At 32.5% G+C, this 26,980-nt stretch overlaps 4 protein-coding genes and 1 non-coding gene across 6 annotated transcripts; 2 read left to right on the top strand and 3 right to left on the bottom strand.

Annotated features, from left to right (window-relative positions):
- The first annotated feature begins 143 nt into the window (after positions 1-143).
- Positions 144-339, top strand: LOC114424838. Its single transcript, XR_003669132.1, has one exon. It is a non-coding gene; the product is annotated as a U2 spliceosomal RNA (small nuclear RNA).
- Positions 340-3,219: 2,880 nt separating this feature from the next.
- Positions 3,220-4,332, bottom strand: LOC114421306 (EPIDERMAL PATTERNING FACTOR-like protein 1). Its single transcript, XM_028387175.1, has 2 exons — positions 3,838-4,332; positions 3,220-3,700 (listed from the first exon to the last, which is right to left on the bottom strand). Exons 1-2 carry the CDS (start codon positions 3,964-3,966, stop codon positions 3,446-3,448), a joined length of 384 nt encoding a protein of 127 aa, XP_028242976.1. The 5' UTR covers positions 3,967-4,332; the 3' UTR covers positions 3,220-3,445.
- Positions 4,333-8,773: 4,441 nt separating this feature from the next.
- Positions 8,774-12,854, bottom strand: LOC114421855. 2 transcript variants are annotated; one of them, XM_028387949.1, is made up of 3 exons: positions 12,035-12,854; positions 10,148-10,258; positions 8,774-9,059 (listed from the first exon to the last, which is right to left on the bottom strand). In XM_028387949.1, exons 1-3 carry the CDS (start codon positions 12,632-12,634, stop codon positions 9,024-9,026), a joined length of 747 nt encoding a protein of 248 aa, XP_028243750.1. In that variant the 5' UTR covers positions 12,635-12,854; the 3' UTR covers positions 8,774-9,023. The 2 variants fall into 2 exon arrangements, with proteins under 2 accessions (XP_028243750.1, XP_028243749.1); XM_028387948.1 differs by having other exon boundaries at positions 8,834-9,404; positions 12,035-12,851.
- Positions 12,855-13,424: 570 nt separating this feature from the next.
- Positions 13,425-18,428, bottom strand: LOC114421854 (polyadenylate-binding protein 2-like). The gene is made up of 5 exons (XM_028387946.1): positions 18,041-18,428; positions 17,427-17,497; positions 14,450-14,641; positions 14,215-14,333; positions 13,425-14,122 (listed from the first exon to the last, which is right to left on the bottom strand). Exons 1-5 carry the CDS (start codon positions 18,264-18,266, stop codon positions 14,074-14,076), a joined length of 657 nt encoding a protein of 218 aa, XP_028243747.1. The 5' UTR covers positions 18,267-18,428; the 3' UTR covers positions 13,425-14,073.
- Positions 18,429-23,187: 4,759 nt separating this feature from the next.
- Positions 23,188-26,301, top strand: LOC114421852 (ras-related protein Rab11A). Its single transcript, XM_028387945.1, has 2 exons — positions 23,188-23,541; positions 25,644-26,301. The coding sequence occupies exons 1-2, from the start codon at positions 23,306-23,308 to the stop codon at positions 26,089-26,091; spliced, it is 684 nt and encodes a 227-aa protein (XP_028243746.1). The 5' UTR covers positions 23,188-23,305; the 3' UTR covers positions 26,092-26,301.
- The last annotated feature ends 679 nt before the right edge of the window (positions 26,302-26,980 follow it).

Below are 26,980 nucleotides of genomic sequence, written 5' to 3'. Positions count from 1 at the left end.
TCATGATAAAATAGTCATGCATTTATTCAAGAAAAATGATATGCACACACCAAGTGAAAGATAGAAAGAGAAAATGAGATAAAAATATAATGTGATGTAATCTACAAAAAAAAAGAGTAGAAGAATAAGATAAAAAAGTAAGTATACCTTTCTTGGCTTTTTGATTAAGATCAAGTGTAAGTGTAGGACCTGTTCTTATCAGTTCAATATCTGTGCGTGATTGGTTCACACGATATTAAATTAGTTTTTTGAGGGAAAGAGTCACTACAGTAGCTTGCTACTGGGGCTCTCACGTGCCCCCCATGTGTTGCACTACTGCACGGGCCTGACGTACCCAACCAAAACAGTTTTTAAGCTTTCTTGATGATGTGTTAGGTAATAGCAAGCATGACTTGGATGGGGGGATTTTATGGGTCTTGCACGGGCCTGCTCGTTCTTGTGTAGTCTTTTTGGGCCTTGGCTCCGATTATATCTAAATTTATGAGTCTGCATTTTGTAGGAATTTACTGTTGCTAACAAATCAGTAATCTGTAAAATAATCAGTAAAATACGTGCACATTTAATGTTAATTCAACTTCCTTTTCCATCTTTTTTCAATCTCCAAACATATAGGGTTGGAACCAAATGGACCAGGGAAACCCAAAATCAAAACCCCCAATTTGGTTTCAACCTTGTTTGAAAAAGGAGAAAAAAGAATATCAGCTTGGATGCTTGTTGGAGATTCGTTTAATTGATGCATCAAATGTTGTAAGGTTTGAACTTCAAAACTCTATTAGCAGAAGCATTATACACCAATGTTTTGGTGGGTGAGAGGAAGAGCATAGAGGCCTTTTCTAGATGATTACAAAGAAATCATATTGATGTTTCAAAGGCAGTAAATAAATTAATTGTTTTACGCCAGCAAGAGAAATAAAGAGAGTAACGAATACTATAACTGTTGAAATTGAGTCATGAATTACAATAAAATACAATGATTAATATTAAACTGAAGATTAAGTTTGAAATTGAATAATGCACAATAATAAACATGAAAGGAGAACAATGAGTGAAAAAACAAAATTGAGAGGAATTGACATGTAAGCGATTGTGCAGATGTGACAAAGATTAGCAAAGTGACATGACAAGGTATAGTTGTGTGTCTCAAAATTTATATTATAAACAGATTGTTATCTTTTATAGTTAAACTCTTGAGTCGAGTTGCAAATCACTTAGCAAGGTTGATTAAGGGCAAATTCTTGTGTTGTATACAATATGCAACAATAAGAGAACCTGCCATGTTGAATTCCAATTTAAGAGAAGAGAGTTCTTGACTAAGTGGTAGTCCTTCTCCAATCTCTATTCACCTCCAATGAAATAAAACAGGTCAAATTGACCAATTAATAGTGTGTCTACAGTAAGAATCGAGAATTGAAGAGTTTGATATCAGTTCCTGCATGTAAATTCTATGAAACAACCACGATAAGACTTCATAAAAACATGGGAAGAAAACTAACGGGGTATTTATTAGGTGAAAGAAACAATTAAATCACCTGCGCAACGCAAACTCAAAATGCTCAAATTGTTTAAGAGAGTTGTTAATTGTGATATCCCAGTTGGCCTAAAACACAGGAAACCGTCCTAGAAAGAAATTGTTCCTAAACATCGATGTGGGACTTTTTCTAGTGGAGTAGAGTAAATTTTGTCCCCGATTTGAGACTTCTAGTCGAGTAAAGTTAATTATTCAGTTTTATTCTTTTTTTTCTTCTCACAGTCAAACATAACTAGGCTGAAATGGATTGATACGTTAAGAGAGTCTAATTCTTGAGTATAATATGAGTTAGTGTAAATTCTATAACATTATCTTGAATTTCAACCAATACATCAAATGCCACAATATTAATAGATACCCGAAGGTGGATTCAGTCCCTACAATTGGTTGGTAGGTTGAGAGCTTAAAAACTCACGTGATAAAGCTTTTCTTTGTATGGGTCAAATTTATATTTTTGTCGGTTTATTTTTTAACTAAAAAATAATAATGATTTTTCGATTTAATAAAACGTTTTTAATTAACACTTTTTAATAATAAAACATTTTTATCATTTAATTTAAAAACTTGATAATATAATATGAGAAAATTTATAGAAATTGTATCATGTACACTGTCTTCTACTACTGCAAATTTGTTGGACTTGGATGAGGCATAATATTTTCATTCAATTAATTTGCCTCTGAAAATCAAATTGTTGGATAGTAATAAAAAAATGCACCTTGGACCCATCCTACCCGTTACTGAATTACTCATAATGTGTAATGGTTGACCATGAGTATAGAAACCGATTTTGAATTCTCTACCTTGTCCCTTCTCTTTTTCTTTCTCTTTTTTTACACAAATATACTTTCAAAGTCATTTCTATTCGAGCATATATCTTTTTCATCAAACCTTAGATCAATATATCATGAAGACTTTTTTTTTCTAAATCGAACTTTCCTTTTGACTCTCTTAAGCAAGATTTTTGTATTCTGATTTTGTAATATTAAAAGGAAAAGTCATATTAGAAACAACTAACCAAATTTTTCGATAAAGATATCCACAAAATATGTGAATATTTTGTATTAATAACCTAATTAGTCCAAAAAAATCTATAATTTAAACATATATAATATTAAAATGAGTTTGATATATTTTTAATTCTTATAAATAGAGTATTCCCGATATGGTTTGGTTAATTTTTTTCATTAGTTGATAGTGCAGAATTCTTCACACTAATAATATGTCAATTTTGTAAGGTTACTTCTGATTAAGAGTGGACTTAGATAATTTATTTATTTTTAAAAATAATAATTAATTTAAAAATATTTTGACAATATTATCAAAAAAACAATTTCATTATAGTGAAATCTTTTGATGATGATTCACAATTAAGAGAAATCTTTTGCTCTAAGAACACTTAAGAATGAGTAAAATATACAGACAAGGTAGGGGATCACTCATAGGACTACGAGACGTATAAAAACAACGGTGTGATTGTGAACATGTACCATCTCGCAGGCAATAAAAATTGCAAGATAAGCGAAAAGGTTATCATAGTATGATAGGTTCACAAATTCACAGTATGATAAGTTCCAAAAACCAAAAAGAAATCAGGGAAAAGAAAAGACATTTGAAATGGACAAGACACAACACAACATCTCTTGCTGTCTGTTTTGATGGGACACAAAATTAGCAATTAATCCTTAATAGAAAGACCCAAAAGCAGGAAAAAGGTAATAACTTTCTCAAAATTTAGATGTAACAATATAATAAAGTTGGAAATCATGAGGTCTAACAAACTATGTACAAGTGTATCAAGCTCCAATGTATAGGATCCATGCTGACGCAAATCTGTTACCCTAGCTGATCCCTAAGCCACAAATATTAAAATTTAACCAACAAAAAAAATAAGAGGGCCATTTTACAAATTTATAATTACGGGTTGAAGAAGTGGTCACCACAATGGCATTTCCATCCCAATGGCTTGTAATTGGAGTACCTGTTGCCTTGCGGAGAAGAAGGGTTAAGAAAAGTTGCCATGGCTGCAGTTTTGGTAAGATCTGGAGGGTTAGAGTCATGGCTTGGCAAAGTTGGCACTTGAACTGCCATGCATGGATGGCAATCATTGCACTTGTTATGACAGCTAGGAGGAATTGAACCTAGCCTGTTTTTCTCCTCAAATAACAGTTCCTGCACATAACAAACAAACCAAATTAATTAATTTTTCTACATACCCTTATTATATTTGACCATGTATTATATACACAGTTTAAGCGGTTATGGGAAAAAGATCAAGGGAAATAAACATGGCTTAGATTAAAGCTTACCCTTGTAGAAATTGCAGGCTGAGGGTGATTGGAGGCAGAAGCTAGAGATAGAGAGAACAAATTATGGAGAAGAAGTATGATGAGCAAGGAGGTGTTTGTGTAGTAATGATATGAATTAAGTGAAGCCATAAATGCATGTGATCAAGTCACCACCCCTTGAAGTCACTCCCCATCTAAAAGAGAAAACTAGGTGGCCAAAATTTAATGTAAGTTAACTGAGATCCGAATGCCAGTGGCCTCTGAAGAAATTAACTTTAGCAAGTTGTGATGTGAAGAAGAACCCAACCAAAAGGAAGAAGGCTTTTTATTCTATTTATTTTCCAGTGTCGAGTAGTGCTTTTCTTCTCATGGCGTATAGCCTGAAGAAAGAGGAGAAGAGAGGTACATAATTGGAAGATGTGTTGGCAGCAATAGCAAGCAAGTAGAGAGAGAGAGAGAGAGGGTGCAGTGCAGAGTGCAGAGTGCAGAGTGTAGCAGAAAAAAGTGAAAGGAACGACTCAAGAGGGTTAAGCAAATTGGGAGAATCCACATCAGTATCAAGGGGCCCCCCTTGGACAGTGTTCTATTAGTAGTTTGAGGGCTTGAGACTTTGAGCCTGGTTATTAGAAACTGCGTCGTGGATAGATAACAAATGCCCCTTGTCCTTTCTGCGTGTTTAAAAATATCACAGACAAGAGGGGGTAGTTCAAATTCGCATTTATTATGCTAACTAATTTTTGTCTCAGTTCTCAGTTTAGAGATTTTTCTCTTTGACTGTCAATGACTTTGATTACTACTTTGCTTGCACCTGATTATGGCGGCCAGTGCAAGTGCTTTGTGTGGCTTTTGTCTTTGCTTATGCTAACAGAAAAATGTGGTGTAAATCTAAGAAGCATCAACACTAACACGGACACCGGACATGACACGAACATGGATACGTGGACACCTGTCAAACACACCAAATTCAACCCGAACACGAGCATCGGTGTTGTGTTGATATCGGTGTCGGTGTCATATCCGGATACGGCAAGGGACTGTGGTGTCCGTGCTTCATAGGTGTAAATTAATGAATCATTTTGATTCGATCCAATGGAGGATTTTGGATTTTTTTTTTTTTTGCATGTAAAGTAGTATGAATTACTGCTACTGATCCCTCAAGTTTGTATAGTGTAGAGAGGACGATGAAATTGAATGATTAAGTACTTGTATTTGTTACCTATTTTCTTTCAAATACAGCTCCTGCAGAAGTGGTCCTATAGTTGATACTCCATGTTAAGTTGATTTGAATGGGACTCGTATTAAATTTGACTTTTATGAATTTCACAAATTGTAAACATTTCATATCAAAATCATATAGTAACTTCTCAATTAATTCTAATCACAATTAGGGAAATCACGTTGACATTTTTTCTGCTGCAAAAATAATTTTGAGACCAAAATGCCATATAAAACTGTTGGAATCTTAAGCATATTATTTAGTGGCGTGTGGGGATTCATTTAAATATATAAGTGTAAAACTTGTTAAAAAAATTACACAATAAGAATCAATTTGAAAATTTAATAATAATAATTGCATTTTTTTCTTGCTTTGATGTTTTTGTGTAACAACGTCAATTTTAGTACATAGGTTATTGTTGAAAAGTTCTGATAGATAAACACACATTTTAACATAAGCTGTTTATGAACTTTTTGGTTGTCACATAATCCTAAAATGTGAATTTCTAAGATTGATCTAGCACACATCAAGAAAGCATTTGACACCAAATAAGTTTTTGGGCTTGCGAAACTATTCTCGTTTCAGTTTCCTTTTCGAGGTTTGGGAATTCCTTGCAGTGACTCTACAGCTTTCAATTAGTCAAAATTGACATTGCACTGAGAGGGATTGTGACTGTATGAGTGACCAGACCTAGCTACGCATCTTTTTTGCCACTGAGAGGACGAAAAAAGGTGTGTCTGCAAAGATGAAAATCTTTCCATTTTGTACAGCCTTTACTTTACCCATTTTTCTAAAAACTCCACCAGTCACAAATGATGTGCTGAGCTTATCAATCATAAAAAAACAAGTAATGTAAAGCAATTTTTTCTTTGCTTCACTGCTTTTTAATCGAATATTCAATTAGTTTTTTTGCAGCGGTAAAGTTGTGTCTTGGTGACTTATTGGTCATGGGTTCGAATCCGGAAACAGCCTCTTTGTATATACAAGGGTAAGACTGCGTACAAGATCTCTTCCCCATACCTTCGCATAACGAAGAATCTCTGGACAATGGGGTACGAAGTTTTTTATTCAATTAGCTTTACCATTGGCGGAGTAAAAAGGTCGCACAAAAGGCAAGGGTACTCACGCTGCTTCTCTTACATCTATTTTAATGTCCCTTCCAAATCCTTGCTTGCTCTAAAATACTGAATATACATTTTTATTTTTTTATTTTTGAAAACAAAGTCCTAAAGGTGGGGGTTCACACACATTCACATGCAATCCCCGATTTAGTGGCGTTGATAGTTTTGACAATTGTGACCACAAACAAGGAAGTGAATAATTGCAATGTGAAGTGTAGCCTTGTAGGCAATCCAAGACAATTTAGCGTAGCACCCCAAAAAAATAGTAGTATGTTTAGTTAAGACAAGTTACTCTTCGATTCACCAACCGTTAAAAACTTAAAAAGATTAATAAATTGTCGCCCAGATCATTCTATCTGGAAGGATAAAACTCGTTAACCTTTGCTTTTATAAGTTTTATAATCTATTGAAAATTTTAAATAAGGCTTTATAATTTAAGTTTAATGGTATAAAAAAGTTTTAGGGTCACCCTATCACAAATTATTGTTATTATGATTTTCAGGATAATTATCTTATAAATTTGTCATATATAATAATTTATAATTAAATAAATTTATCATATATAATAATTTATAATTAAACGACAGTATAGAAATATTTTGAATCAGTAATTACAAATAATTGAGTTTAAACATGCAGTTACCTTAAATATTTGAAAGTTAATTTACAAACTTATAAACCGTAGAAATCTACCTAAAAAAATAATAAAAACAAAAAAAAAATAATGGAAATCAACCCAAAATTAAATCAGCCGTGTGAAACGTGAGAGCATACGTCCACAAAGAAGCACGGATGGGATAGTGCTACACCATGTCCCCGTGAATGACTTTGAAACCTAAAACATTCTCTGTCGACTGACCTTGTCTAGAATGAATTTTGGAACATCTATACCAAATTCTCTTTGTTCTTTGAAGGAAGGTGCACAAGAGCTTTGACTTTAGCGGGGAAGCTGGTTTAGTGAGGATATTCTAGGCAAGATCGATCTACTTTTTACTTAATTTTGTAGTACACATATTTTATATGAATTCCATTTCACCAAGTCAAGTAAGCACATTGGTTGAAATTATTTCTAAAAGTTAAAAGCTCTAAAAGTTAACAAAAACTAATCATTTCTTCAAAAGATGCACTATATATAAGTGTGATGGAAAAATGGTTTTGCTAACGTTCCAATACCAATGAATCACTACCCACTAAAATCCTTTTGAAAACTTATCGATTGATAAGTGCATCAATTTTATCAAAATAATAAAGACTAAAACGAAAGATCGAGTGTCGAGTCCATATGGACTTTGTTTGTATTTGGGTTGGTAAATACTCAATTTGTAAGCAAGAGAAGAAGTAGAAGAGCAAAGAAATTGTAAATGTAAAAATTGAGGATAAAAGGAAAAAAGAAAAAAATAATAAGAAATAATAATTTAAATGCAAAAAGATGAGTTCAGAATGTGATAATGTTGGAGTCTAACATGTTTAACTACTCTTGATGCAATATTAATATTTTTTCTCTATTAACTGCTTTCCTAATTTCCACCCACATATATTAATATGCTTAATCCTGGTCCCTTATGATGAAGAGTCTAATTTATATATTTTCTCTTAAATCTTTTTGCAAAGATTGAATCATAAACAACATTACGTATAAAGATGTATGTAGAGACACAACAAAGTCACTCTATCCCTTGTGATGCAATGTTGAGATGCACTTTAGACATTATCGTTTTTCAATGTATAATCCCTAAAAACAAATGCACGGATGATCAAACCACACAATAGAGATGAATAGACTTTAGATAGCTCTGAGACTCAATATATACACGCTAAGCCTGTGTGACACGCTGAACGAGCTGTCTACTCCTTCCATTTTTTCTTCAAGGTTTTTTCTTCCAATTTTTGTATCAATTTCTCTTCAAAACACTTCAAATCTTTTTTCTCATAACTTCTGCTAATAAAAAAATATCAAAAATATTAATTTCTTCATTGTTTCATTAAAAATAATAATAAAGTGAAAAAATTACACTCATTTATTAGTCAAAATTGACTATCAAATTAATTCATATTTTACACTTATCAAAACTCTAGAGTCTAGAATCTAGATAGTGTGAGCTGTAGTCCCTTTCCCTCGTGAATACCCCAAAGATCAGCCTTTATGACGGTACACGATCCCAAAGATGAGGCCTACTATAAGATGGCCAAGGTGATCCTTTAGGATGCAACCTGCAACAGCCTTCTTAGTTTGCAAATTCAAAGTCCTATTAGAGTTGAGTTTCACAAATTCTTCACGAGGGGATGCCAATTTGAACATAGCAGATAAACAAACTGGTTTCTTTATAGTCCAGAGTTCATGGAGAACTTTTCGGATAGGACCAATCTGTTTAGCAGTAGCAGGGCCCGATAGGCTTGGCAGAAAACATTCGTTGAAATGCTGATTACAGAAAAATTATATCGCGAGGTCCTTCGACTATAAAATCTTAAAGAGGTACATAATTTAAACTTTAAAGGGGGGTGTTCCGCTGTCAAGTGTCAACAGTGTATAGGAGGTGCTGAAGCATCGAATCGAATAGATTTTACTTAGGGTAATTACCTTGAAAGGATATGAATCCTTTACTTCACGGCCTTAACCAACTAACATTATCAATATTTATCAATGAATATTGAAGGTTCATTTTAATATGATACAGAAACATGCAGGTGAGAGAAAAAAATGTTATACCGAGCCTTTATAACTACCAACTTAAGCATGTAGAAAGAAAATTGATGGATAACAGCTTACAAACTTGAATTCAGAGTGTACATGCACAAGCACAAAGAACCCAACAGATACGTTGCTGAACTTTTACCCTATAACTGGACAGAGTTCAACAAAAGCCTCCACATTAGTTTGTCTTGACTCTCGTGTAATCTCTTCTCACCTGTATCCACATCAAATTTGAGGTACTCTAGAAAAACGAATAATCATTATTTATGTGCTGATAAAATTCTGGTAATTTTGATTTTGTGTAACAATCGATTATACAGTGTACACGGAAAAAAAAAACAAAAATATTGCACCACGATTTGTCACTTTCAAATTTCAGGAATTTCCCCTTATTTTAACCCAATCTTCATATTTGGTGCACCTCCTGTTTTACCTCATCCTCAGCTGAATTAGACAATTCTAACGTATCATGTCGTTCATTGGTTTCTTGCTTGCTTTCCCATAGCTTACTAGCTTTCCCAACTGCAAGAATCAGATCAAGCTGTTTTCGCTGTTGTTCCTACATGAACGCTCAGACACAACCATCCAATTCAAACTCAATGATTAAAAAAATGAGGATACTTTGCAAAGTAAAGCGGCCAAGAAATTTTTTACTAAGCCATATACGGCCAAACTGGATCCATGGTCAATGTACAACTTTTTACATTACCAGAAAATAAAAAAAAGATGTTATATTTGAACACACTGAAAGATTTAGTAGTTTGTGTTTTAGCATTTTGGGGGGAGAGGGAGAGGGGTGGGGATTGCTAAATACACCCACTTGTTTTACACCCAAGAATCAATTTCCCACACTGCACATGTTCCAAGCGCAAAAATTTGTGACAGTAATTTGAATACATATCCCAATTATGCTGAGTATGTTAACGCCTATAATTCTACCCAACTTTAAAACGAACAGGCCAATAGTTTTCTAACATACACCCACATACTTCTAAAATATAGAGAGGTGAATATAAATTATAGGTTTAAACTTTAAATACATTTTTTATCCCTATAGTCTACTCAAATTTGGTTTTGGACCTTTTGGTCCCTATGTTTTATAAGTTTGGTTTTTGGTTACTGCAGTTTTTATGTTTTAATTCCTTCTATCAGCAATATGCCACTTACCCTTCAAGAGATAGCCTACACTTGTCCAAAAACATTTTTAACCTAAATTATAAGCACAATTACATGCACATTTGATTTGTAAATTGTGCCTGCACTGCCAGGCAGAGTTTAAATAACATAGGAGGGGAGGATTACCTGCATTGCTAGTAAAACCTGTTGAATTTCACCAAGTTCCTTCTCCAAAATGTCTGATTGCACTGCTAATGCTCTAGCAGCCTCAGAATTCTTCTGGGCCAAAGCCGCAGTCTTCAAGAAATGAAAAAATAATTAGATATCTTTTCCAGTCAGATTTTTCAACATACTGAACTTCGACCATTCATTTAAAATGTTACCAAGGGGAGGCCAACAAACATTTAGTGTACAATTTTCTTAATTTTTACAAACAAAAACATTTTAAATTTCCTTGTGCTAGCAATTGAATTAACATGAAATTCAGTACATGCCGCACCACAAACATGAGTTTATTCAATACATGTGGCCCAGGTATGGCCATATGGGTATGTCATGTGTATTGTATCCAAGATGATACAAAATGGCAATGCAGAATTTAAATGTGTGTGTGTGTGTGTACAGAAAGATGCAAAGAATAAATATTAAAAAACAAAATACGAATGAAGTTAATATAGAATATTTCACAATATATTTCATTTAGAAGTACCAACAACAAATTCAAGTGTTTTTGCTGCACTGTAAATCACAAACCATAGTGTAAACAAAATAATTGGTTTTAAGCGGCTACTGACTAGCTTCTAAAAAAAAGCGACCACTGACTATTAGCAGCGTGGGGTTTTGTAAAAAAAAAAAAAAGAGAGAAGAGTTAGTGGAGGATCATCAATGGGTATTGAACCATGTATTGATGAAAATGTTGAAGATGGAGACTTCTATGGGGATGTCAATGAAAAACTGATACATGAGGAATGGCAACTAGCAAGGGCAGCTGGTATTAGAGAAGCAAGTAAAAATACCTGAAATCTGAACCAAATGGCTAATACAAGCTTAGTAAGGAGCAAAAGGATACCGAATAGATGGTGGTTGATTTGGATGGTACTTAAAATGATGTTTAAGAAAGACCAAAATCTAATGAAGGAGATGAAAGTTTGGACACCTGTAAGATGAAAGTTATAGGGCTTCCACCTAACAGCTTAAACTTTTGGGAGAAGTTTTAGTATTTAAAATGATTCCAAGGCATCCATAACCAAGTGTGTGTCTGGTTGTGCTTCCGCAACAACGTATTGACAGATTTTGGCATCCAATCCATATAATTGACACAAAAGCTAGTATAATTTACTTCACCAGGATGCACATCAATCTTCTCTAATCTCTGATGTGCAACCAAGTAATTAGGATTGCAGTTCAATCCTTGCCACCCCCACTCTTATCGAAGTTAAATTTCAATGCAAGATAAAAGAAGCCAGTGTGCTCTAGGCTAAGCACACACTACAAGCTCAAAGTGCTCTAGGCTAAGCAAGTGTGCAAGATATAAAAATCATTCATGGGCTTCTACCTAACAGCTTAAGATTTTAGGAAAGTTGATCCTTGACTACAGCTATGGAACTGAATCCAGTGATGATTCGACAAATCTATTTTTCTAATAAGGACTTTGGGAAGAAAATACAGGTTATTTATGTCTTTTTGTTATGAATTTTAATTTGAAGGGCTGCTAAATTTGGTTATGAATCATAATGTTCAGAGTTTGTCAGCAACTTATTATTGTTTTAAAATAATAAAGCTATTATGCCACCAGCCTTATATCAAAAAGCTTTCCCTCAATAAGCCTTATTATCATCCAATCAAACAAACTCACTTCATATCACATTACTCACACCATATTACCCCAGACTTTCAGAAGCGCACTTCTCATTGCTTAAAATCTGTAACCATTTGAAGTTGTCATTCATGCATCAGCATTACATATGCTCGGCGAATGGAACCCCAACAAACTCACTCCCCAAACACATTCCACATAGAAACACGTGCAAAACCAGAATCACAAAACTAGCATAGGAAAATGAGAGTAGTTACCTCAGCTATGGGATCCTTCAAGCCCTTCCTCGTAACCCTAAACCTAACCCCCAATTTCTCGAGCTGTCTCGACAAAACCCTAACAACCGTCGCGGAACTCCTCAAATCCTCCTCCAACTTCTCAATCCTCTCCAGCAAGTTCACCTCCAACCCGCCCTTCCCAGCCTCCACACTCACGCGCCTCCACTGCCGCCTCCGAATCCACGCGCCGACCAGAACCCCGACCACAAGCAACGCGCCGCCGAACGGAGCAGCTCTGGCACCGATCCCAGCGATGAGCTCGCTCTTGGAACCCGCGAGCACAGCGGCGGCAGCGGAGGATATGGCGGAAGAGAGCAGACACGAGAACTCGAGCAGCGAAAGGAGCGAGTCGAAATTGGAATCGGCGGCGGCATGTTCGGATCGGAGGCGAAATGAGTCGGCTCGAACTGTGAGGGAATTGAAGCGGTGAGCGGTGTGCGTTGTGAGGTGGAGAGGGCGCGAGGTTACGATGGAGAAAGAGAGAGAGAGGTTGCAGTTTCTGTTTGTGGTGAAGAGCGAGTGGGTTGAGGTTGAAGAAAGTGAATGAGGGAAGGGATGGTGGTAACACGTGAGTAGCATGGTTTGTTGCAAGTTGCAAATTGCGTTAGTTAGTGTGTATGGTATGGAGTAGAAGAAACAACATTGATTGGAGTATGGCTATAGCAGGCAGCAGCAGAGATATCATATCATATCATGGTAAGTTTCTGAGCTGAACTTTGGTGACGATAGCTTCGAGGGATCGAGTATATGCAATGCAGCATTCCCATATCACCACTGGCACTGAGTAGAGGATTTGATCAATAATTTGGGAAATGTGATTTATTCTATTTGCTTATTTAAGTGTTGTCTTTAATTGATTTAATATTTAAACTGATTTTTTAATATTTTATATAAAAAATGAATTAAATGAAAACATAAATATTTCATATTTCAAAAATATTAACAATTAATATTTTCTTTACTTAATTAGCAAATTAATAAATAGAAAAATTAGCAAGACAATACTGTAAGAAAAATGGAAAATCATTTTAATATTAAATTTACAAACTATCATGTTTCCGTTTAATATTTCTTTATGCATTAGATTTGAGACTTTTTTTAATGACTGTAATATAATTAGAAATCAACATAAATTTCAAACAATCCCTTAATGTTACAACTATTTCGGATTTATACATATAACATTTTATAAGCTATAACATCTTTAAGCATGGGTAATTGAGATAGCCAGTTATAAAATTGTGATAATTATTAAGCATGAGAACTTACTCAACTCATTTTTAGCACCACATGTAACAAAACTTACAAAAATTAACGTGCTTTATTTTTATTTTTAACTAAAAGTCAACTCAAATCTTTCTTCTCAGTCTCACCTGAATAGAAACAAATCATTTCCTCTGTCACTTAGCTTAATAGATCATATCGACAGTCAATAACATCAAAAGTGGCAACAAATATTTGGACATAGACACATTGATACAGCACAAAAGCCAGCCTAGAATTAGAGCTTCAAATCACTTTAAGCAAGTTTTCCTCGGTCTCCTCCTTCTCTGTTTGGATAAACATCTCTGTTTGGATAAACATGTTTGTATTTAAGAGGAATGTCAGGGGCACATTCTCACATACACTCCACCTTACACCTTTCTGTTCCCTAAACACCCTGCTATGGGGGGGGGGGGGGGGGAGATCGAAATTGTCTTACGACCTAAATGCTCCAGTAAAACGCCATAAATATTTCAATCTCTAATTTGATCAAATTTTACCGAAGGGTACATCTTAGGTTAGTATAAACTATAAAGACCGAAAAGTCACTAACATAATATTCAATGGCAATTGTAAACCATCTTCCAAGAACTACGCAAGAAAAATGTAGGTTCAAGACCATCCTAAGACAAATTCACGGTAATATTCTCCATCACTATATAATACTGAATGAAGATAGTGTCAAATGCCCAAATGAAAAAACTTCTGCTCCAGGATGCACCATCTTCCCAATGTAACACGTTCCAATGAGACTTCTAGTAGTACGGCATGTAACGATTTGGCCTTCTAAACCTAGGAACCTTCCTGCAGGATATTTAATGGAAAATGAACGAAAATTCAAAACAACAGAGGGCATAACATGCAAATTTAAACGAGACATGCAAAGATACCCATACCCATAAGGGGAATACAAGTAAGGAGTATATGGCCTCCTGAAGCCATACGCCATGTAAGGATTAAAGCACCTAGGACGATATTGTTTCATTCCAGGAACATTGGTCCTCTTAGGCAAAACCTGGAAAGTATCCAAATGATTAAATACTACTAATTTAAAAGAATGATTTCTTGGCTGGTTGAAACAACAGCAATTGAAACCAACAACAGTAATACAAATAACAACTCAATCGAAACCTTCAATTGACGGCCATGCAATTCAGATTCATTCAACAGGAGAGCCTCTTGAACAGCCTCAGCTTCAACAAATTCCACATAAGCAAAACCTTTAGGCTGGCCAAACTTGTCTGTCAGGATAGTGACCCTGTTTACAGTACCACAGGACTGAAAGTGTTGCTGCACTTCTTCTGGTGTGCATGCATAATCAACCTGTAAAACACAAATCAATTTCAAGGGGTTTTGATGCCAATAATATCATGTTAATCCAAAAGGGGGGCTTAAACTTGATTCAGTTATCATAAGAAAGAAACTAGATTCCAAAATTACAGATCTCATATAAACAATAATATTGTTTCAGTAAAAATTTATAATGTTACACAAATATCTTTACTTACAACCACTCTTATAGTAAAAATGAAAAATAAAGGTTATAACTTAATTTAATGATTTATTTAATGGGGAATTCAATAAATTACTCAGGATAATTCATATGAGAAACTCCAGAGAATAGTTCCTCTTATTCTTCAATTCTATCTTTAGATTAGTACTTTTCTTTTTATTGAAATCTTTACATTATTACTTGTCCCTAAGAAAGGAACACAAAATTAAAAGCATAAAATTTCAGCCAGTCTGAAAACATCAGAACATAACCATTTTACACTAAAAATCAAGCTATCTTAGTTTATTTTATTTTTTAAAGGATGCCAGGCCACACTTAGATCTCAAACATTAGTGCAACTCATTAACAGACATATGCATTTTCCCAACTCCTCAAACAACAGGAGAATTCCACCAATTCTTACTCCATAAACCCTTTCAAACTGAGTCATTCTATTTATTTTAAAAAAGTATGCCAGGCCACCTTAGATCTCAAACATTGATGAACAATTATTCTAACTACAACATCCACAGAAATGTGCATTTCCCCAACTCAAACATCAGAAGAATTTCAACAATTCTAACTCCATGAACCACCACCTCCAAACAAGATGGCATCCCAAACACAAAACCTAACCAAGCTATGCACCCTATGGATGTAATTTTAATTGATGTTCATAGTCATTTTACAGGCTCTTCTCAAACTCTAGATAAAACTCTCGCCTTCTACTCCTTAGTTTCATACTCCTCATAGCAATTTAAAATAGCACGAACCTTTTCTGGGCTACAACAGTGGCGGACAGCATTATGGGGGCAATTGCCCCCATAAGCAATTTTTTTACTTAAAACATCTTTAATAAAAAAAATGCCCCCACAAAAAAAATAGTGTTGCCCCCACAAGAGACAAGACAATTGTTTTTTTTTTAAATGAAGGTAACAAGTTATAAGAGATAAAAGAGAAAATACATTGATATGTGTAGAAGGTAGCTGTAATTTAAAGAAACTTGGATAATTTAGATTTTTTTGTCATGAAATTATGTATTTTGTAAAAACTTTTGTATGAAAATATTATGGACTACTTTTTTGCCCCCACTAAACAAATTTCTGGATCCGCCAAGTTACCCCCAAAGAATGAGCAAGTAATGCATCGCCAGTAAAGGATGACCAAGCAAAGCTTTAACAATATTAGGTCAGAATTCTGACCCTTTCTGTATAAATTGCACTATTCGGATTTTGTAAGGAGTGATGGAAGAGGGGTAAAGGGAAAACAGAATGCAAAATAATCATTCACTTGCAACTTAATGTTTGTGTAACTACTTTAAATGAGAAAGAAAAAGCCTCAAATATCAGGTAGTCTAATTCACAGATGAAAAACAATTATGAGATAAAAGGCCAGTAGGGAAGCAACAGCTGCATACCCATTGGCACATTGGCCAAATGACACAACAAAGGCACCACAGACCTCACTACAGTCAACAATAGGGCTCTATGACTAGGATTGCATGCCCAACACTTACAGAATGTTCTTCCAAAAGAACCACAAGCTGTCTCCTCCAGGAGTGAAGTTGATGCATCTTTAACACATTCTACTCCAGCTGTACCAGTTTCAGCCATCCATGAGATGCTACTCAGTTTCCTCAACATATTCTTTATTTTTTCTTTCTCTTCTATTTCTCATTTCTTTCTTCTTCTTTTTTCTCAGTTTGATCTATTTTTTCTTCTGTATAATGTTTTTTCTTTCCTTTCCTTTTTTCTTTTCATAAACTTAGTTTTTTTCTCCTCAATCTTTTTGTCTTTGTTTTCCTTCATGTGATATCTTAATAAATTTCATAAACACAATATACTTTCTTTTTTTCTCTCTAGCACAACCCTAAGAAACACCAATTACATTGTCCCACACACAAAATACAATGTAAGCATCCCAGATTCCCTGCGCTAATTATAGAACCCGAGTAATAAGAATGACCCTGCGATCATAGTCAGACAAAAGTCAAACCCTGTCTCCGAAGTTTAACACTACTCACTCAAAAAAATATGCATTTTCAAATGTATCATAGTAAAAGAATACAATGAAAATAAGCATCTAGAATTCAGTTCAAGACCCAGTCAACTAAAGTTTCTATTGACAACTAATAGAATTACAGAATGCTTCAAAACCAGGCAAAATTAACAGATGATGGAGATATTGATTGAATAGATAACCTAACTTGAGACAAGTCTGTTATCCCTGGTGGTAAACAAGGGCAATAAATTTCAGACCAATTCATACTCAGTTAGGTGGTTTAATAGGCAATTTGTAAGTTATTAGTTAAAAGATTGGACCAAACTATTTGGCAGATCAGTTATTGGTTCAACCAATCAAACCAGCAGGTCTGTTTCGATTCACACAATATGGGCAAAATAAGACTTCTAAATAAATACAAAATATAGTTCATAATAACCAAATCATGCCTTGTCATTTAAGTTGATTAGGAAAAGACAAAAGGATTTTGTATTCAACTAAAAAAGAGTAGTAGGATGCAAACTTACACATAAATAAGGTAGAGATGGGAAACCATGATTCAATTTGAAAAACTAACGATGATAAAAATAAAAAATAGGATAGGATGATTCATACATTGCCAACAAAAACAGACCGAGCATCTGCCTCCTCCTTGTTTGCCTGAGAAGCAGCTGCATTAGCAGGATCTGCAAAAGAGATTCAATCTGGAAGATGAAAAATAATAATGATGCAACTCTATTTAGATAGTAGTCACATGATTTGGTAAAATCAATAGACTTCAGAAAAACATACTTCAGCAAAAGACATTTTGTATCATGTTTTGCCAATATTTTAAATATAATATAAAAAAAATATATCAGATAAATTACCTTTGATTAGAAACTAAGAAATAATCGTAATTATCAATTTCAAAAAGTGATGTGCAGTCCAAACCCAAAATGCTACAGCGGTAAAGCGAATAGCAGGATAGCTGCTATTGTCCGCAATTTCCCGCAGGAACGCATCCCCAATTTAAAACCTTGATCACAAGCATGAGTTTAAATAGGTTTTTATTCAAGCTCTGGCGTGTTTTAGGTTTATCAATAATAACAAAATATGAGTTTAAAGTGGCTGTTATTCGAGACCTGGTGAGCTTAGGATTTACCAATCGTCATAAAATATGATTAAGCTTCTGAATAGCGATCAATCGTCGTAAAATTGACGAGTTAAAATGAGGATAATGAAAAAACCTTGAACGCTGCCAATCTCCTTCTCGACCTTGGCTTGCATCTCGCGAAGCGCTGCGGCTTCCTCTTCCATTTCCTTCAATCGGCGCTTCATCTCGTCGAGCTCCTTGACGGCGGCGTCATCGTCGACGGCGGCTTCATCGTCGGCGGCGGACATGTCAATGTCTCCTTCCATCTCTCCCTCGTCAGGGATCTCTCCTCCGTACACCTCGTGCTCTTCCTCTTCCATCTTCCGATTCTACGCAATCTGCCCTACACTCCCTACCAACACAATTGCAATGAAAATTAGGGTTCTTGTTCGTTATTTATTTTGGGAATTACACGACAGCACTGTGTGTGTGGTGTTCCAATTCGGCGGAGTGTAGACTTTAGAGTTTTACTTTTAGTTTACAGATAAATAAAAATAAAAAGATATATATTAGAAAGACGACAGAGAAAATGATCGGTGATGGAAATAGAGTGTGTAATTATTAGTGTATAAGCATTCTCGGAAAATAAAATAAATGTTGATTATCAGTTTTACGATTTACTTTATTTGTAAATATTATATTCTAAATGTAATTCTAAATTAATTGTCAGTTTTATAATTTAGGTCTAAATTCAAAAGCTGAATAAAATGAACTCGAGACAATACTAGATACTTCATAATAAACAAAAATGTTATATTTATAGAATATTGGATTTTATTATTTTTAAATTATTGATTAAGAAATATTTTCAATTTAATTAATTTCTTTAAGTGTTTATTATTTTAATTTATTTGAATTGACTAACCCCTTCTTATAATTTATGTCCAAATTCAAAAAAAAATCAAATGAACTTTAAGACATTGTAATAAATACGTATAAATTATATAGAATTTTTTACTAAAAGTGTTTAAGAGGGAGATTTGAATCTAATTAATTCTAACTTTTAAATTTGAAAGATAATTTAATTAAATTAATTTCTACAATTATTTGATTTTGTTGTTTTACTTGAATGTTTTTGTCTTATACATCCGTAATAGATCAAATGAGTCTAGTTTTATTTACTGAATATATTATATAAATATTATAAATATCTTAATATTTTTTTTATTTTAACGGATAAAAAATATCCTTAATTAATATGAATAATGATAATAAAAAAAAAACATAACAGATCTATCTTTTACTCTCATACAATAATCCATCTTTATTTACAAACTATATGGTTGATATATAACTATTTCTCTTAAATATGCAGTCAAAAAATTGATTCATAAATTTGTGTGTATTGGAAATTATATTTTGGAAAAAGACATCTTCTTAGATGAATTTGTATACCTCAAAGCTTTAATCTTTGGCTCTTGATTGAGAAATACTCGAGATAATTAAAAAAAAAGAAAAGACATGTCTTTATTTTATTAATTTATTATAAATGTAATTTCAAGATAATTGTCATTTTTATAATTTAGGTACAAATTAAAAAAGAGAGTAAAATGGACCTGAAACATTATAAGAAAGATCATGAATATATAAAAATGATAAAAAAAAGTTATATATATATATATATATATATATATATATATATATATAACGAGAGAGATTAGGTTTTATTATATTATTTTAAAAATTTAGATTTAAAAATATTTTCAATTTAATAAGTTTATCAAATTGTATTTGTTATTTAATTTAACTTTCATTTTATTTGAATTGACCGGACTCTACTTGAAATTTATGTTCATATCCAAAAAGATAATCAAATTAACCGAGACATTGTAAGAAAATTGATAAATACGCATTATTCAAACTTTTTTTAGAATAATTAATTATAGTTTTTTTTAGAATAATTTGACGTAAAAAAATTCAATTCAATTTTTAGAATAATTCTAACTTTTTTAGAAAAATTAATTCTAACTTTTATATTTGAAAGATAATGCAATTCAATTAATTTTTTCAATTATATGATTTTGTCATTTTAATTGAATTTATGTCTTAAACACCTTGAAATAAATTCGTCTTTATCTTTTCAACAAAAAATCATCTTTATTTTTGGTAATCTCGACTAAATATACTAAGTTATTGACTCATTGTTTTGGATGTTTTTAAGTATTTAGTTTATTTTTAAAAATTCATCTTGAAAAATAAGACTTGTTTAGATAAAGAAGATTAAAATAAATTTTAAAAACATTTTAACTCACTTTAGAAAAAAAAAAAAAAAGAGTTAGTATTATTTTAAGTTTTTAAAAATTGTTTTGTCCCGCCGTAAAAAAAACAATATTATCATTTTCGATATTGTTCGACATAATTAAACAACTTTATTTTCTTCTCCCTCCGTCTTCCTTAGATGAATAAATGTGATAAAATTGGTCAGATCAATTAAATATTTTTAAACCTAACAACTTTGTTTTCTTTTCACTCAGTCTTCCTTAAATGAATAAATGTGATAAAATTGGTCTGGTTAATTAAATATTTTTAAACCTAACGATGAGATGTGACACTCGAGCTTTAAATGCTGAGCACGAAATAAAATTTGGTTTTTTTAACCAAATGTAATCATGACGTGATATCTTAGATCGCAAAATATATTCAAATTATACTTTTCACTAGTCTTAGGTCTTATTTTAAAAGCTCCAAATGAATTTGAGCCTTTTGGCTTAAGCCAGTATGATCCTTAACTTGCATCAAGCTTACTCCTCGTCCCAAAAAAAACCCGTTGATAAATGTTAGACTTAATCTTTAAATTTTGAATACAAACTAAATTTATGCCATTTTAGCTTAATTTGAGTTTAGCTAGCCAAAAGTTTATACAAATCATATTTTCGTCATTCTTAAAGCCTTATTTCATAAAACTAAATTCAACATGCGCCTTAACATATTATAATTCACGATAAGTAATATCAAGTATTTAATTGGCCTAACCTAAACTCACTTGGTAAATATATAATTTAAAGTTTAAATTTTAAATTTTAAGCATGAATTAAATATGACGCACTTTAACTCATTTGAACTTAATTCACAAAATGTCAATACATACTATACTTAGATCTTATTTTAGAAACCTAAAAATGAAATATAAAAATTGTAGTCTTATTTAATATAATCTGCGACTCACATCAAATTTAGAATCAACTTAACTTGAATCTTGGTCGATGAAATATAAAACTTGACTTTAAAATTTTAAAAACAGATTAAATTTGGATCTTCCTAGCATGATTCAGTCATGGCCAAATGTATTTTAGCATGCATTAAAAAAAATGTAAAAACTAGTCTCCCATTGAGTTTGGCTCTCAATTTAGAAGTCGAAAGGATTTTTTTTGGCATTGTTATAACTCATCACAAGCTCTAGTCAAACTCGCTCAATGAAATATAGAACTTCAGTTTCAATTTCTTTTTACGACAAAAAAATGTAAGTTTATTTAGTCTTCCTGACATTGGACAAATTAGGTTTGACTAAAAAAAAAAAAATTGGATTTTCTCCAGGTTTGGGCCTTTACTTAGAAGCTCAAATCTAATATAGACATTCTAATTCATTCTACTAGAATGTGCTATCAAATGAATACGATTCTATTTATGAAACGTAGGGTTCTATTATATTAGGATTTCAAATGGTTTAAAAAGATTTTTTTTTTATTTAAAAATATATACATTTTGATGGATTGATTTTAAAGAAGAGTTTTGTTGGATTTTATCAGATTTTTTAAATATAAAACATCTACAAAACAATCTTATCAAAATCTTTGAGATTTTGTTAGATTTTTCTTTTTCTTTTTATATTGACTATCATATTTTATTTTCTTTCATCACATATATTATCTTTCTCTTAAATATTTTTCAAGGTGCATATGTTATTATTTTAAAATAAAAACTATCAAATATACTTTTTTTCCTATGCACTTTTCCGTTTGTTTTTTAAATTAAACTAATGTTAACAATAATATAATATAATTTGTAATGTTTTTTTCTATGACCGTCACCCTTAATTTTGTTATTCATATAACTCAATAATTCTCCTATAAAATTTTTGCCCTCATCATTAATATGTAATTGAATTTATTATGAAATAGTTGTAGTAATAAAAAAATTAACATATAATTTTAAATTTGTTATTCAAATCCAAAAGTGAGGATGAAAAAATATTATAGTAATAAGGGTTAAACATAAAAACATAAAACTAAAATTAATTTAGTTATTTAAAGATTAAAAAATTATGATGGTTTTATTTTTTTTTATCATAGTCTCATCATTTATTATTATTTTCTTCAGCAATTCTTGTAATTTTGAATTTATTTTTAAAAATTCACATAATCCTTTTAAATTTTATAAATTTATAAAATCCTTTAAATTTTTATATGTAAATTCACTAAAATACAAATTATCATAAAAGTCTATTAAAAATTTTGATAAGTTATAATATTCTTATATAATGTTTAAAATCTACTAAAGTTTTTTAATCCTAAAATAGTGTTTTAAAATCATAATTTAATATACCTCTTATAATTTGAATACGAATTAAATGTAGATTTTTTTTTGCCGGCGTTTAATCCAACCTTTTCGAGGTTTTTTTGTTAAGTCTTATTTTCTTCTCTCGAATGATATCTTAATAAAAGTTGAAGTTTAGCGATATTTATTTACAAATAAAATTAGTTTTTTTTTTGGTAGAGTAGTAGTGACAAATAAAATTAGTTGATCACTAGATCTAACAGAAATAATGTTATAATAAACTTAAAAATAATTATTTGCAACATTAATGTGTGGGCATGAGGCGAAGTATCTGTATTTTTGTCAACAGTATCAATCAGACAACTCACCCGAGAAATCCGCAACGCGTAGATAGCTGCGATCTCTGGAAAGTAAGAGCTGTCCTCAACCGTTCTTCCTCTCATCAAACACAAACAACCTGCCACTTCTTCATTTGTGCACCAGTCACGTGACACGTGTCCCACCCCTCCTCTCCAATAATCATGCACACGTGGCTTATTACAACAAAAATTTTATTGATAAAATCATAACTATCTTTATTAATGATTATGAATGCACCCTAAAAATAAATATATCTCTCACATAATTTATTTTATATGAAAATTATATTTCAAAATTTTAATCATGTAAAAAAATATTAATACCTGGCATAGTATATATAATAAAACAAACAAATAAGTGTTCCTTCAGTCAAAAAGCCAATAACGAAAAAGAGTGTGGGCTTTTAATTGGTTTTAGCATTAAAGCGAAAGAAACACCAAAACAGAGACACTATATATATGTATATGTATATGTAAGTGAGTTGTGGAGGTGAAAAAGAGTGGAAATGGCAGGTGCAGGAGGAGGGTATGGGGACGCGAACCAGAGGATAGACTACGTGTTCAAGGTGGTGCTGATAGGGGACTCGGCGGTGGGGAAGTCGCAGATACTAGCTCGGTTTGCGAGGAACGAGTTCAGCTTGGACTCCAAGTCCACCATCGGTGTTGAATTTCAGACAAGGACCTTGGTCATAGATCACAAGACCGTTAAGGCTCAGATCTGGGACACTGCTGGCCAAGAACGGTACTCCATAACTTCTTTCGTTTTCCATAGTTCTTAATTCTTAGTTTTGTTCGCGCGTGATCTGATCGCGTGGATTTGTCTGTTAACTAAGGTTTCTGAGCTGATCTATTGTGATCATCACGTTGTGTATTGGTAATTGATGATATGTGACTGAAACACGAAAAGGACAAAAAAAAGAGACGGTATAGAACATGGACAAGGATGAGTCTGAGGACTTTACCACGAAACAAGGAAAATTCGATCCAATAATACATTCATAAAGTGGAAAGGAAGTTTCTTATTGCTACCAATTCGTGTTCCACGAACACTATATGTTGCTGATCACCGTGATTTTCGTTAATTTTGACCAAATACAATTGAGCCAATTTATCACTTCGTAAAATAATTTTTTTCTTTCTACCAATTTCATTGATCATTTCTTTGTCTCCTCCATATTTGTGGATAAGATTTTAAATTGCAGTCACACTCATACATGCAGTTTCGTTGTAATCTTTTATTTTGAGAAAAATTGTTAACAAATCTGACTTAAGACCAAAAACCTTGATTTTGGGACTGTGGTTGTGATTGCAAACAACTTTCTAAAACCTTGAACAAGGTTTTAAATTGTGGTGCCTGCAGTTTTGTCACAATCCTGGATACTGTGAAAAATTATAGACAAATGTTGTTAACATGGCTGCTGCAAAGACCGGAAAAATCATGACCTTGTGGCTACATACATTAGAATTAGAATTAGTTATTTGTACAGATGATTTTGAGTTGTGACTGTGGTCTCAGACTCTCAGTTACCGAAATTGCCGGGATGCTGTTAATTACCCCACCTCAGTTTTTTGAAGTTCGCAACAGTATTTTTTTAGTAAAAAAAACTGCAGTGGAACGAATTTCTGGCCACAATGCCATTGTGTTGCTGTTGCAGCCTCTTTTTTTTTTTTTTTTTTTGTGGATGATGCAGTTATTATTAAAACTCCAAGCTATATATAATCCCGTTAGATTTAAGCTTGCATTTGCATTGCTGGATGCTGCTATTGTCTTTTCTTTTTTGGTCGATCGATGCTGCTATTGTCTATGTTATGATAAATTTATGTCAACTTTAAAGGAATTGATACTAATGCCTTTTGATAAATCGTTATACAAAGTTGTTGCCTTTCAAGCTGATGCATCTGTGCCTTTGGTTTTTCTTTCTCGACTTATAATACTCTGCATTTTCAAGCTATATGAATATGGCAAATAAATGCAATAATAATTTGTAAACAAAAGGAAAATGAAAACAGAATTTGGAACATCGCATGCATGTGTAAATTTTGGTATTATTTTGGGATGGTATTCCAACTGATGGTAATGCATGAACTATTGCATAAGTTGTTTAATGTGATATGATGTGACGTTTTACAGAGTATAGAGAAATTAGTTGCTTAAATTTGTAAGGAAGACTTAGACTCTTATTATTTATATTTCCCATTTTCAACTAGCAGTCACCATTCTCCATTTATTGAGATTTTGAAAAATAACTGATTTTCAAATATGAAGTACAAAAAGCCTCAGTTTAAAACCGTTGTTTATCTTGAGATTTAGCGCACACAGACAGAACTCAGAACAAACTACGATGGACTATTCATGAAATTGGCTGCATGGGCAATCTATGCAAATGGTTCATACTTGAAGAGTTCCTTGGGTATCTCTATTATTTTCACCATCTATCATCTCAATCTTTTTATTATTATTATTATTATTATTTTGAACGGCTTTTATTATTGGTGTTGTTGTTGTTGTTGATCCTTCAGAAACTTTAATAATAAGTGTTTTAGAACTTGTCAATTTTGATCAAGTAGCTTTAGCATGGGACATCATTTAGTTCAATTGTACTTGCTAACATAATTAGTTTTGGACATGCTTTCCTTTTTCTCACTTGTTAGTAATCATCAGTGTAGCAAAGAACTATTTTTTCTTGCATGCAATTTATATCTAGTTAGTGCTTCTTCACAAGATTAATTAAGATTATTTCTTATCATTGCTTGGTGGTTCGAATGGTTGGTTGACTTACAAGTACATTAAATGCCAAATTTCAGTTTAACCTAATATTTCATTTTCAATGGTTTATGAAACAGATACAGAGCAGTTACGAGTGCATACTACAGGGGTGCTGTGGGGGCAATGTTGGTTTATGACATCACTAAACGCCAAACCTTTGATCACATACCACGTTGGTTAGAAGAACTGCGCAACCATGCTGACAAGAACATAGTCATCATTCTTATAGGAAACAAATGTGATCTTGAGAGCCAGCGTGATGTACCCACCGAGGATGCAAAAGAATTTGCTGAGAAAGAAGGTTTATTTTTCTTAGAGACCTCAGCACTAGAAGCAACTAATGTTGAAACAGCCTTCATAACTGTCTTGACAGAAATATACAACATTGTCAACAAGAAGAACCTAACTGCTGATGAAAATCAGGGAAATGGGAACTCGGCATCTTTGTCTGGCCAGAAGATTATTGTTCCAGGCCCTGCACAAGAAATCCCTGCCAAGAGGAATATGTGTTGTCAATCATCTTGACTTTATTTATAATTTGTTTCTATTTAGTGTATTTCATGGTTGTGTTCTTATTACCAAATTTTAAAGGTTTGGCGCATTGCTTTCTGTACATTTAAATTTAATTTGTTTGGGTTGCTGAGTAAAACACTAAAATGAAAGTAGATACAAATTGTTTTTTTTTTCTTTGAACAATTGCTTGGTTTAATATACACTGTAGGTGAATTGCGTGGACTTGGAACTTATCGAATATGAAAATATCATCACTCGTGGTTATAGTTTGACATTGCTATATTTTTCCAATGGGGTCATCATGTAAGCCCCTGCAATCATGAACTTTCGTACAAGGTTTCTTCATAAATCCAGAACCAACGCCATCAATAGTGGAACTTGTTAGAAGATTAAGACAAAGGTAATGGCTTAATAAAGTGCTAATCGTTGAATTAATAATCTTAAGATTTGAATATGTAATTAATGGGTTTGTCTATTTTAGATTTTACAAAATTAATTTTAAAAGAATTGAAGAATTGAAGTTAAGAAACTTTGATTTGCTTAGAAATGATATTGTAAAGGAATTAATCCTTTACAATTAAATATAAAGTGTAAGGATTTACTTAAAGATATACCATACTCTAATTTAGTGATCCTCCAAATTGTATAATTGACATTTTGTCAAGTGAAATAATGCGAGATCTTGATATTAAAAAAAAAAGAGAGAAGTGAAATTATGCTTAAAAATGCAGGTATTACAATAAAATAGTTTTTAAATTTAAATTAAATTTAATGTTTGTTAATCTACTTAAATGTGATGAATTTTGATTTTATTCTTTTAATTCTTAAAAATTTAAAAAGTTTTGAAAATAATTCTTATAAGTATTTATTAATAGTAACATGCAACTAAATATGACATATC

The sequence above is a fragment of the Glycine soja genome, chromosome 8, assembly GCF_004193775.1.
Source record: "Glycine soja cultivar W05 chromosome 8, ASM419377v2, whole genome shotgun sequence".
In the NCBI taxonomy this organism is placed as follows: Eukaryota; Viridiplantae; Streptophyta; class Magnoliopsida; order Fabales; family Fabaceae; genus Glycine; species Glycine soja.
This window is presented reverse-complemented; position numbering and strand designations above follow the sequence as displayed.

What these genes read in the sequence shown, in the direction of transcription:
- LOC114421855 (XM_028387948.1), bottom strand. Translation starts at nt 12,634, where the DNA reads ATGCTACTCACGTGTTACCACCATCCCTTCCCTCATTCACTTTCTTCA. An exon ending in TGAAGGATCCCATAGCTGAG is followed by an intron (nt 10,259 to 12,034) that starts GTAACTACTCTC and finishes CATTTCTTGAAG; the next exon opens with ACTGCGGCTTTGGCCCAGAA. An exon ending in AGGTTTTACTAGCAATGCAG is followed by an intron (nt 9,405 to 10,147) that starts GTAATCCTCCCC and finishes GCGTTCATGTAG; the next exon opens with GAACAACAGCGAAAACAGCT.
- LOC114421854 (XM_028387946.1), bottom strand. Translation starts at nt 18,266, where the DNA reads ATGGAAGAGGAAGAGCACGAGGTGTACGGAGGAGAGATCCCTGACGAG. An exon ending in GGTCTGTTTTTGTTGGCAAT is followed by an intron (nt 14,642 to 17,426) that starts GTATGAATCATC and finishes TGTGTTTTACAG; the next exon opens with GTTGATTATGCATGCACACC. An exon ending in TGCATGGCCGTCAATTGAAG is followed by an intron (nt 14,334 to 14,449) that starts GTTTCGATTGAG and finishes GATACTTTCCAG; the next exon opens with GTTTTGCCTAAGAGGACCAA.
- LOC114421306 (XM_028387175.1), bottom strand. Translation starts at nt 3,966, where the DNA reads ATGGCTTCACTTAATTCATATCATTACTACACAAACACCTCCTTGCTC. An exon ending in AGCCTGCAATTTCTACAAGG is followed by an intron (nt 3,701 to 3,837) that starts GTAAGCTTTAAT and finishes TGTTATGTGCAG; the next exon opens with GAACTGTTATTTGAGGAGAA.
- LOC114421852 (XM_028387945.1), top strand. Translation starts at nt 23,306, where the DNA reads ATGGCAGGTGCAGGAGGAGGGTATGGGGACGCGAACCAGAGGATAGAC. An exon ending in GACACTGCTGGCCAAGAACG is followed by an intron (nt 23,542 to 25,643) that starts GTACTCCATAAC and finishes TTTATGAAACAG; the next exon opens with ATACAGAGCAGTTACGAGTG.